Source organism: Seriola lalandi, unplaced genomic scaffold (assembly GCF_002814215.2).
Source record: "Seriola lalandi dorsalis isolate HSWRI2012SDOR001 ecotype SW California unplaced genomic scaffold, Sedor1 jcf7180002055004, whole genome shotgun sequence".
Taxonomy (NCBI): domain Eukaryota; kingdom Metazoa; phylum Chordata; class Actinopteri; order Carangiformes; family Carangidae; genus Seriola; species Seriola lalandi.
This window is the reverse complement of record NW_019525548.1, coordinates 114,988-126,785: the sequence shown is the minus strand read 5'-3', so window position 1 is coordinate 126,785 and position 11,798 is coordinate 114,988. Positions and strand designations below refer to the sequence as shown.

The 11,798-nt window shown below is 41.4% G+C and overlaps 2 protein-coding genes and 1 non-coding gene across 3 annotated transcripts; all 3 read right to left on the bottom strand.

The window, feature by feature from the left end:
• Nucleotides 1-1,159: 1,159 nt before the first annotated feature.
• Nucleotides 1,160-4,047, bottom strand: rbx1 (ring-box 1, E3 ubiquitin protein ligase). Its single transcript, XM_023397191.2, has 5 exons — nt 3,930-4,047; nt 3,033-3,111; nt 2,547-2,617; nt 1,502-1,587; nt 1,160-1,323 (listed from the first exon to the last, which is right to left on the bottom strand). The coding sequence occupies exons 1-5, from the start codon at nt 4,005-4,007 to the stop codon at nt 1,311-1,313; spliced, it is 327 nt and encodes a 108-aa protein (XP_023252959.1). The 5' UTR covers nt 4,008-4,047; the 3' UTR covers nt 1,160-1,310.
• Nucleotides 4,048-4,213: 166 nt separating this feature from the next.
• Nucleotides 4,214-4,285, bottom strand: trnaq-cug (transfer RNA glutamine (anticodon CUG)). Its single transcript has one exon. It is a non-coding gene; the product is annotated as a tRNA-Gln (tRNA).
• A 175-nt stretch (nt 4,286-4,460) lies between these two features.
• Nucleotides 4,461-11,199, bottom strand: chadla (chondroadherin-like a). Its single transcript, XM_023397192.2, has 10 exons — nt 11,041-11,199; nt 10,706-10,900; nt 10,021-10,176; nt 9,751-9,896; nt 8,938-9,176; nt 8,571-8,836; nt 6,276-6,612; nt 5,837-6,189; nt 5,451-5,617; nt 4,461-5,203 (listed from the first exon to the last, which is right to left on the bottom strand). Exons 1-10 carry the CDS (start codon nt 11,197-11,199, stop codon nt 4,897-4,899), a joined length of 2,325 nt encoding a protein of 774 aa, XP_023252960.1. The 3' UTR covers nt 4,461-4,896.
• Between the last annotated feature and the right edge of the window lie 599 nt (nt 11,200-11,798).

Here is an 11,798-nt window from a genome sequence, read left to right as displayed (position 1 = left end):
CAGGTTGGACATTTCTTCATATTTCAGTCGTTCTTTGCTTCCTTTACATTAGACATCTTATAGACAAGCAGCACGACGTCGCCCGTCACTCACCCCTCTGGTCTTCTCACATGACTTTAGGTTTTTCAAGCAGTCTGTATGTGGAGTTTTAGCTAAATCTGTTTTGGTGTATTTAGCGTATATTGATGTGTTGTGGTTCTGAGTTTCAGCTTCTCACATCCTCCAGGTTTCTCGTACTGATGAAATTGGTTCAACTAAACCAGACTCAAGTTTTGTTTTATACCTGAACCAGTTACCAGTTTTTAATAATGGCAAACATCCACTAGCTCCAGATTCTCATGTGATTTCTTCTGTTGTATATTAATGTCATTTAAATACTTTTCAGTTTTGGACTCAGATAAAACATTTAAAATTTTTAAATCATCTTGGAAATTACAAATGGCCATTCTTTTTTCCAGTATTCAGTAATATGGCTGCAGCTGAATTATTTTCATTATTGTTTAAAAAGACCATTTCCCCCTAGTTAGTGAATTAATCTTTTGGCTGATTAAAATATCAAAATGTTTTTTTTTTTTTTAAATCCATCATGATATCAACAAGAATCACAGAAATAAACCCACAAAATTTAGAAGCTACAACTGAGGAATTACTGAAATTTATACGAAAATGATGATTATTTAAAAAGGGCAAAGAACTGTTTCAGCTCAAATAAATTATAAAGGTCATTGTTGGTTGCAGTCCTCAGTTCTGTCATTTTACATTAACCACTAGTTTGACTCGTCTTCAGTGGATAATAAAGGTCCACTCTTTTAAACAGGAACTGAATATACACAAGTCTCTACAGGTGCTCCAGGATAAATCAGCACCAGAGGGACAGTGGGTCACCGGGCCACTTAATCCACCCGCCGCATCTGTCTTTCAGCCAGAGGATTACTGCACGGTGACACGGTCGGTCCTGCCTCTCACTGAGCCCTGAATCACTGCGTCAAAGCTGATCTGACACAACCAAGCTAAATGTTGAGCCATGTTCTCTTCAGCAGCTGAAAGTCAGCCCGTCTCTTATGTCCGCACAGATTGTAAATTTAATTCCTGCTTCACAAACCAGCGCAGTGAACCACCAGAAAGCCCTGCTGCCCACACAAACAAACCGAGCTCTGTGTTCTGATAACATTTGTGTTTATTTCTGTACTTACAACAAACCAAAACAGAGATGTGGGTGTAAAACAACAACAACTAGGATTAGAGAGGGAATAGAGAGGAAGTAATGATGATGCTTGTAGAAGCCAAGAAAGGGATTGACAATAACACAGCTAGTGTCCATATCTGTGAAAATATGAGAGAGAGAGAGAGAGAGAGAGAGGTTCAAAAATATAGTCACAACTTTTCACTGTCAGAGGTGATGAATGGAATCGACAACAGTAAGATTCAACGCACTGTTACATAATCCGTATGTACGACACTTTGGAGAATTACACTTGAATCTACAGGCAATGATACTCACTTCTGAAACTCCCACTCCCTGTTGTCCAGAGGACACACCTGTCTGGTTTTCAGCCAACGAGAAATACAGTGGAAATGGAAGGCATGCTGGGAAAAGACACAAACCATCAGGGTATAAAATGATATGAATGTACTGTGCGCTGTATGGTTTATCATAACCAGAAATAAGTTTAATATAACTTAACTTTCTGCACAATAACCACCCCACCCATTAAAACTACAGTTTTAATGCTACGTCAGTTCATATGATGGTAATTCTTTGCATAAAAGGTGCCATGACTCTTTATTGTGTTCAGAAAGTGAAGCAAATTTTCTCACTGTATAAATCTGTTCTGCCTCCTCAATAATTTGCTTTGCGTTCTGTCTTAACACACATTTACACCTTATGATTTTTAAAGATTTTCAAATCAATCTTATAGGAAGCTTGATTTGATTATTAATGAGCTGGCTTCAAATTGATCAGAAGCTGTTGTCAGAGCATTTCCTTAAACTCAAACCCGCACTGTTATCTGATCATAAAGAGTTTTAAGTCATTTTCAGATTCAAATGACGCCTTACATTCGGGGGATAATTAATCTAAATGGTGAAAATATGCAACTAAATTGTGTCTGTGACAGTTATCAGACCAATGGAAACACCAAACATGGCACTGAACTATGACATAACGGTGGAAATTTGTCATGAGAACAGTAAAATGTAATCAACTATCATCATAAACACAGACTGAATAATTGGAGTCAGTTTTAAACTGGTTTATAACCATAACATTTATAAACTTTCTGTGAAATTTGAATTTTATTCCATAAACTGAATATTTATGAGTAAGATATTACAGCTGGCAGGAGTTCAGAGTTAAACACAGCAATAACAACTCTATGCAATTAAATAAGGAAGAACCTCATAAGTGAAGTTATGGTTTTACTTCACTTACAGAATATAATTAAATCCTAAAATATAATGTGCTTTAAAGCATTAACCAACGATGAGGAGAAGATTCTGATTTCTCATCTATAAACTCAATGTTAGAGGCGGGAATAGAAACTCACATTGCAGACACCCCAGGCTACAGTGCACTCCTCAGAAGTTGCAGAAGCTTGGTTGGCCTGGCACTCTATACCTGATGTTGTAAGGAGAAATGTGTCAACAGATACAATTTTCACAAAACCAGGTGACAAATTAAAGAAAAAAAAAACAACATGAAGTGTCTTAGTAAGATGTTGGGACACCGTGTGCTGCCAGAACAGTTTCAATGAGCCTTGGCATTGATTCTACAAGTCTCTGAACACCATTCTTCCAAAAGATATTCCCTCATTTGGTGTTTTGATGATGATGGTAGAGAGTGCTGTCAAACACATTGGTCCAAAATGTCCCATAGATCCCATTCACATCATTTACATACTGTTCAAACCATTCAGTGACCCCTCGTGCCCTAATGACGGGAGCGTCGTCATCCTTTCTCCACTCACTCATTCAGGTTTCTTCTTTAATTTGTCACCTGTCTGAATGTGTCAATAGAGTGAAAGCAAACTCACAGAGATCCATGATGTGGTTTCGACAGATAGCACAGTTATCCACCACAATGTCCCAGGCCCACAGCGCCACAGCATTCCACTGGAACAAAAATAAATTATTTAACACTTTAGATTTAAAACATTTAAACATGCTCATGTCTTATTTGAGAAGCACAGTAAACAACATGGAGACAGTAAGGGACAATCAGTGCACAGGTTGTTAACTGATGTACAGCTTCAGTGATTAATGCCAATATCGAAATAATATAAAAAAGTTTTATTTGGGAGTTAATAAAAAATAAAAAATAAAACAAAGGTGAGATTTAACTTTTTAAAATGTTGAACTTGCAGATTTGGAAAACCAATCGTATCATCTCTTTATTTTACAACCTCTACGTTGAACATACATTTGATTATTAATTAATATATTATTTTTTTTATTAATAATATCTAGAGATGATCATACACGTTTTGTAGCTGACGTTACAGTTTTGAATCTTCGTAGGAGCTATCACTGTTCGGAATGCAGTTTAGCTAAGCTAACTTAGCTAGCAAGGGTATCCGAGCTTTGGTCTTAAACGACAACGTCAGTTAAGGTTAACCGTTAACGTTAAGATGGCTTCTCTCTTTTGTTAATTACACCGTGCTGAGGGTTGGTGGTCTCCATCACATCGGTGTGGGTTCTTGTGATTTAAGTTTTAGCTAGCCACCAAAAAGAGAAGTGCAAATTCATGCCCTGTCTGAGGGAGGCTAACTGCTAGCTATGTGAGCTACTAACCATAATGTATGTGAGTTTAGCGCTAGCATACTAATAGCAGGTAGCTAGTTAGTGGCAGTGAGCTGAGATAGAGGTGATTTGGCGCTGCTGATAGATTACACAAATTATTTACATATCGAAACAGAGTAATTCGACCATACCTTCTTTACTTCAAATCGCTTTTTGCTTGCTCCGCTGTTTGTGCCGCTCGGTGTATCTACATCCATAGCTGCTGCCATCTTGAATGGCGGAGTTTGGTGTGACGAACATGTTACCCGGAAGAAACACAGCAATTTCCGCCAGCGTATTATTTTATTAAACACAGCTCGTGTCCATCTATTTTATTTTATGCTTATTTTGGAGAGTATGTGGTTATTGTGACATTGCACAAAAGAACTGCGCCATTTATCAAGTCCATTAAAATGAAGTGAAGAAAAAAAAAGTTAGGTTCCACCGAGATTTGAACTCGGATCGCTGGATTCAGAGTCCAGAGTGCTAACCATTACACCATGGAACCAATGGCTGTTCGGTAATATTTTATCATCATATACCTGATAGTTAATAGTGATTAAAAGATTTTATAGGGCATCTGGGTCAATCACATTTCAACTGAATGGTAGAAGAGACGTAAAACAATGCGCACAAGAATCTTTATGCAGGTGTTATGTCAGCACAGATTATATAGTTGTGACTGGCAGTGAATATATTTTATTTCACTGTAGCACTCAGTTGGACATAAAACACAAGAATTACCATAAATCACCATTACTGGTTTGACCGCTGTATACTAGCATGTATATTAGTGAATACACATTTATTTTTTTATACAACATTTATTGTAGTTTTTTGAGATGGCCTTGACAGTTTGAAATAAATGTTCAATGGGAGTATGTTGACCAGGTTGCTTCTTTCTTTTCTTTCCCCTTTGTTTTTGCTTTGTTGTGTTTATTAGACACAGATAGCAAAGAGTGCATGTAAATTCCACACATCTTTGCAATCTGAAAATAGCTGTAAATAAAAACAAAAAAGTGTCTTCACACTTAGCTACAATAACAAACTCATCAGCATGATCAGGCTAACTGCAAAAAAGCTGGAAACAGGTTAAGTTCAATTTGTTATATTCACTTATTACAGTGTCTTCTTGTTCTTTGCCACTTTTGGTACCACAGGTTTCCTCTGAGGCCGGTTCTTGGTTGGTTTGGGTTGTTTAGCTTTGGGCTTTGCAGGCCTCGCTTTGACTCCTGGGGCTTTCGAGAGGCTGGGTTTGGGTTTCTTCAGTTTTGGAGGTCTGAGGTCCACAACAGCTTCCTGACCTGGAGGAGAGCCACTTTGTGGGCACGACGTGAAGACCTGGACGTCAGTGACCTTTTGACCCCTGAGCTCCGGTGGGTGACCACAGGTGGCAATCACCTCCAAACTCACATTCTCCATCCACCTGAGGCACAGATACAAAGAGACAGAGGGAGACAGACCGTCAAACAATCCCTGTGAATGGTGTAAATTTGAATAGCAATTAATCTAGTTGCCTCCTTGGTCCCTGTAGCAACTCTCCCAGCAGCTGCAGTCCTCTGCAGCTTACAGATATTAAATGTGTTGCCACTGTCGTAATTTTAGAAATACTAACTTACACTTAAACGCCAAATGATTTGCAAAGAGCTAATTCCAGTGGAATGTGCACTGACCTGCGTAGGGGCAGCAGAGCACAGTCACACAGCAGAGGGTTGTCCTGCAGGTCGACCACCTCCAGGCCTGTGAGTGGGCTCAGCTCAGGAAGTTCCTCCAGCTGGTTTCCTCTCACAGTCAGAGCCCTCAGCCCCGGGCCCAGCCCCGCCAGAGCGTCCCTCGACATCTGGACAATGGTACAATTTTGGTCTCAGTGTAGGTTGTACAGGTTATGATTACATCAAATACTCTTCCCAGTAATAACAACATAATTTAAAAAAACAAACAAACAGAGAGAAGTTAAGAAAGTGTATTCAGAAATGGAGGCAGGAGTTGGCTGGTGGAACAATGCAAGAGAAAACATAAACAAAGGACACTTAGGAAGTGCTGCTGTGGTCTCTCATACCTTCTCCATGCCCATCGCATCCATGTAAAGCCTCTTCAGACATCGGGACACAGGCTGGAATGCGTTTGGTCCCACCCAGCGAATTGAGTTGTGAGATAGGTTGAGTTCCTCCAGATTATTGGCCTCAGACAGAGCGTGGGTCGGCACCTCTGTCAGCTGATTTGCATCCAGGTGAAGCGTACCTAGGAACGCTGAGTCCAGAGCACCCTTGGCAATAGCAGTAATGGTGTTATTGGTCAAATAAAGTTCCCTTAGTTTAGGGGTTACTGAGGACAGCAAACCAGCGGGCTCTAGTTTGGAGATGGCATTTCGTTCCAGGTGTAGCACAAACAGACTTGGTAAGACTCCCAAAGCTACCGGAGAGACACAGAGAGACAGAATATAAATTCCTGCAACTTTAATTCACTCACAGCCAGACTGGATTTGACCAACCACTGACCTGATCCAGGGAACTGTGCCAGCCGGTTCCCCTCCAGGTGAAGGTAGGTGAGCTCGGGGGCTCCTGCAAAGGCTCCAGGATCCAAGACTGTGAGGTCATTGTCAGAAAGATACAGATAAACCAAGTTTTTCATCCCCCGAAAGGCGCCTCCTTCGATTTCGTGGATTTTGCAGAGCTCCAGGTGAAGGGAGACGACCTGACCGCTGCCTGGGAAGCCGTTGGCAGGAAGGTAGTGGAAGTGGTTGCTGCGGAGGTCCAGCAGCTGCGTCTTGGTGGGGAAGCCTCGTGGGACTTTGGTGTGACCCTGACCCTCACATGTGGCATGCTGGGCTTCAATCTGGGGAGGGTCAAATCACAATGGAATATTATAACAACATATTATAGCAGCAAGTTGTTATGAACAAAACTGACATATTACCACATTTTCAGTTAATCTAGCGATCTTATTAGCATGTAATGTTAGCATTCATTTGAATTCTGATTTAATTTTTAGTTTAGTCTTTATGTAATCACGCAGTCTCACTCAGATTAAGACATATTTTCCAAGAGAGACACGAGAACTAAAAACAATCAGAAGGACCCAATCAGCAAAACAGAAACACAATATAAGGAACTAAGAAACAGGGAACTAAGAAAAGCACTTTCAAGAATCAGAAAACACATAAGAAAATATAACTTAAAATCTCCAAAGGAAATGAAAGACTCTAATTTGAAGAGAGTTTGTTGATTCATTCAACATGAGATATTTGATGTTTTCATTTTTTAATCAATTGTTGAATATAAATCTTAAGAGCCGGCCTAATTCCTAAATATGTGTAAGGCTCAGTGACAGTTATATGGTGCCATTTTAATGGCAGGATGGTTAGTGACACTGGTGGAGGTGAAGAAAAAAGAGCTGGGGGCAGTAGAAGGAAGTAGACACTGATGTATAGATTAGGAACAATTATGTAATCTATGTATGAGGTAAACAGCACCGGACCAAGGACACACCTCTACAGCAACATATTTCTGATGGTCCGACAGCGATGAATGTAAGTTCAACAATGTCTTTTTAGCTGTTTTTGGAAAATATCTCTTTAGCTGCTAAATGCTACTTGGTGACAGTTTTCTGTGGCTTCATCATTACGAGCGACTTCATTCACAAAGACTTAGTTCATATAAAAACATTGACTACAGCTGCTTTAGGTAAAAGCAGAAAATACCACACTGTAGGAATTCTCCATTACAAGTAAAAGTCCTGCATTGAAATATTTCTTTGTAAAATTGCATAAGTATTATCAGAAAGTATTCACTCATACTGAAACCTGCAGTGGGGGACGTTTGTCTCCCCCTTCTGGCCGTGAGGGTAATTACACAAACACTGAGTGACAGAATAGCCCCTTAAATACAGTATTATTTGACTATTATTGATGCATTAAAATGCAGAACTGATCTGAACTGTTTTACACTGTTGGGTTTTTTAATCAATTCAATTTATAAAATATCTTTTATAAGTTAATTATATGTTTTGTTGGAAAAATCTTGATCTAAAAAGTCACAATAAACCTTCAGATAAATGTAATGGAGGAAAAGTGCATATTTCCTAGTAGCATAAAATGGAAAAGAACATTAAAACATAGTTCAAAAGTACTTGAATAAATCTACTAAGTTACTTTCCACCGTGATGATAAATATGGTAACTAGTCTACAGATATGTTTTTACATCTATTATCAAAACAAGGTGTCTGAAACTTTTTTCTCCGTTCCTTTGGTATCTAACAATATTGACACTCCAGTTATTAGTAACTTAATCTAAAAATATGACTTTAAACTCAGTCTGTATTCCTACATACAAGTGCACCTACAGAGATGTACTGTATTACGCCGCTTTCTGATTCGCTCAGCTACAGTGCGCTCTGTATGGGTGCGTAGGAATACGGTTGTTCAGCGGCTGAAAAATATAGTACCAAAGGACAGTGCTGTTTTCACAGGAAGATACGACTCTGAAAATATTCTACATGAAGCTTCATTTAAACAGATGTTGGATTGTTTTGTTTTTAAAGGTGTTTAAAACACCTTTTCTCTGGTGGCCCCGCCCACAGCAACACGTCACTCTGCTGGTGTGACGGTGCTCCTGGTCTGATCTCCTCACTGGGAGCGAGCTGATCAGAATCTACTGCAGGTAATGAACCGACTGTATATGACTGACCTCACACAACCCCACGACAGAACACCTGAACTGTCCCTTTAAACAACAGTTCCTTAACACAGCGCACAAAATCTGACCCAGAAAAAAGAAAGAGAGAAAACACTCACATCACAGTCACAGTTAACTGGACACTTGACTCTCTGCTTGGGCTTGGCTGTGGGGGGGGGGCTTCCTGTGCTGTCATTGTCCTCCTCGAGCTCGTCCTTCAGCATCTCGCCCCTGCCGCGGCAGCGCAGATCCAGAGGAGCCACCGCCTGCAGCGGCTCCTCTGAGAGGTGAGGAGGTCCGACACAGGCTCCCAGCAGCTTCACACCCCCGGCGCTCGCCCACCCTCTCAGGGGCCGCATGTAGCAATTACAGTAGATGGGGTTGCCTTTAAGAAGATGCAAGATGATCAGGATGTATTAAAAATGACATACGGCGTGTCCATCGTCCTCAGTCTTTCATGTTCGGATGAAGTGAAAACCGTCGTACCTGTCAGATTGAGGCTGTCCAGCTCCTTGGGGCCTGAGAGGGGCTCCAGGTAACGAAGCTGATTGTGGCTGAGGTCCAAGTGGGAGAGGAGGGGGGCGCGGGACAAAGCGTGGTCTGACAGGTCCTGAAGGGACATGTGGTCCAGGTAGAGGCGCGTAAGCTTGGGCATGGAGACGGACTCCTCCCCGAGGTAGGTCATGGGGTTGTGGCTCATGTCCAGGCGCGTGACTTCACTGAGTCTTTAAAGGGAGAAGAGATTAAAGTAAAAACCTGAACCACACAAACTCAGACTGAAAACTGGAAACGTAGAACAAAACAAACTAAAATAATATAAGATTGTGTGTTTTCATATAAACAACTGGGCAAAGCAGGAAATTGAGCTGGTCGTTTTTTGCCCCATAGTGTTTTCATCCGGCCGTTAATGACAATATAATTTTCACTTATAAAAATGGCATCGTACTGATTATTAAAGTCAGTTTTCTTTATATACTCTGAAATCACATATTTGCCTAAGAGGGCTTTACTATCTGTACAACATGCAACGTCCTCCGGTTTGATGAGATAAAGATCCGCAAGAACAACTTGATAAAGACGGAGAAAACAGGGAGGGATCTCTCTTCTCAGACATGCAATAGGTGTTGTAAACAAAGAGTGGGTTCTCTTACTGGTCTCTTACTACTGTACTAATACAGTAGAGTCTTTGGCCCATAGCAAAACACTGTGGCTTTTGTTCCTATAGTGACGCTGCTAAAAGTCATGAGCTATTAAAGTCACGTGTATAATGCACATAATATTCCTTCAGAGTTTCCAGACCTGGTCATGGTCTGAGTGGGGAAGAACTGCAGCTCGTTGTGGTCCAGGCTGAGGCGGCTGAGGGTGAACAGGCCAGCGAACGCCTCAGGGGCCAAGTTGTTCAGGGAGTTGTGGCTTAGACGAAGCCACTTGATGTTGTGCAGGCCCTGGAGGAGGAGGTGAGACCACATATCGATCAACCACGAAGCCGTGCGGGCATGCAGCAGTATTTGTATCGCTGTCTGTGTTTGTGATGATTGAAAAAGGTCTATAACCACCACGTGCGAGTACCTGGAACGCCATGTTGGGGATGTAGACCAGCTGGTTGTGGGTGAGGGCGAGCATGTTGAGGAAGCCGAGCTGCGTGAAGGCTCCAGGCTGGATCTCCTCCACACGGTTATGGTCCAGATGCAGCTCCTTCAGGGAGGAGAGGCCGTCAAAGGACTCCTGCATCAGTCAGGTCAGAGGTCAGAGGTGTGGAGACAGCGAGGGAATAAGAGGTTGATGGATGTTTCTATTAATATCAGAATCATACAGCAGCGAAATATGGTCCCATAGTTTCAAATTTTCATTTTCAGCATTTATCTACTATTTTACTCACATGTTTTTATGAACCTATAGACGTTGATGAACCTTTTTCAAGCACCAAAACAATTCATCCACATCAGTAAAGGTTTGTTTTCACAAGAGATTTGAAGAATTTCAAAAACCAGGTTTCAATTTTTCAGCATTTGGGCCGAATCATCTCTTTCTACGACAAAAAAACGGGCCTCGTTATAAAAAGAGCTGAGATTGTTCTGAGAATTGTGATATGAAACACTTGGTCATTATGTGACATGAAAGAATCCTCTAAAAGGTGAATTTAAGAAATAATGGAGAAATGGAGAAAATGCCCTTCGACCTCGGAGGGTTCAGTTTTCTGACCAAAATATCAACTGAGTCTTTTCAGTGTTGCGGTTTCGCCTTCTCCTCTCACCTGGTAAAGGATGTCAATGTTATTGTAGGCCAGGTTTAGGGAGACCACGCGGCCCAGGGTCCGGAAAGCGCCCTCCTTCACCTTGACGATGTTGCAGCGCTGCAGGTTGAGGTGGGTGAGGTAGGGCGTGAGCACAAACGCTCCCCTGGGCAGCACCTGCAGGTTGTTATTCCTCAGGTCCAGTTTCACTGTTATCTGTGAGCAGGCGGTTATTAAAGTGATCTACCAACTTCCTTTTGGATCAATAAAGAAACAGCTTTCATTCAAGTTTCCTTCCTCCAACAGCTGTGTGAAGTAAAAAAGGAGGCACTACACTTCACATTTGATTTCCTCACCTCATCTACAGTCGGAGGAACCGCCGTCAGGTTCTTGCCGACGCAGGTGACCGTGAGTTTGGCGTCGTCACAGCTGCACACCCTCGGACATTTTCCCGCTTCAGCACGTGAACTTAGCGCCAAAATCAGCAGGAAAACCGGAGCAGAGAATAAAGACATCTGTGCCGGTAAAACATGTGTTAGATGTATGATACTGAAAAGCCAAAGTGAAAACCGCTCACAAGCTCGGTGCAACAACCCTTTAAAAAATAAAAGGGCACCTATCTCTTCAAATTACTACTTACTATTATTTACAACTTTTAAAACATATTTTCTTGAATTTTTTCCCTTGCAACACAGAATATTGTTTTGTCTTTCTACAAAATCATTTAAAATATATACATCCATATGAAAACATAGTAATGCTGGTTGTCAAATACTGTATCTACTTCTCAGTGTCTACAACCACAAATCATCAGGTTTTCAAGAAAGATAAAGTGAAAAACCAAAAAGCAGCTCACCCTCAGCAGGACGTCTCACTGTCGCAGCTTGGTCGGTAACATGAATTAAAGATGGATTAAATGTGAATCTGCAGGTTCAGGCTTCAGTTATCTGTTTCACTGCGAGTGTGTCCGGCTCTTACAGTCTGGGCTCCAGCAGACTAACAAACAAGGCTTTGGTAAATTCTTCTGCAGTGACCCCTGATCCCCGAGCCCCCTCACTGCAAATTAACACCTTGGCTTTACATTTTCTGTCCAGTTAGAGGATGATGGGGGGGC

What these genes read in the sequence shown, in the direction of transcription:
- rbx1 (XM_023397191.2), bottom strand. Translation starts at nt 4,007, where the DNA reads ATGGCAGCAGCTATGGATGTAGATACACCGAGCGGCACAAACAGCGGA. An exon ending in AGCGATTTGAAGTAAAGAAG is followed by an intron (nt 3,112 to 3,929) that starts GTATGGTCGAAT and finishes TTTTTGTTCCAG; the next exon opens with TGGAATGCTGTGGCGCTGTG. An exon ending in AAACCACATCATGGATCTCT is followed by an intron (nt 2,618 to 3,032) that starts GTGAGTTTGCTT and finishes TTACAACATCAG; the next exon opens with GTATAGAGTGCCAGGCCAAC.
- chadla (XM_023397192.2), bottom strand. Translation starts at nt 11,199, where the DNA reads ATGTCTTTATTCTCTGCTCCGGTTTTCCTGCTGATTTTGGCGCTAAGT. An exon ending in CCCACTCAGACCATGACCAG is followed by an intron (nt 9,177 to 9,750) that starts GTCTGGAAACTC and finishes CTCCCTTTAAAG; the next exon opens with ACTCAGTGAAGTCACGCGCC. An exon ending in CAGTTAACTGTGACTGTGAT is followed by an intron (nt 6,613 to 8,570) that starts GTGAGTGTTTTC and finishes GACCCTCCCCAG; the next exon opens with ATTGAAGCCCAGCATGCCAC.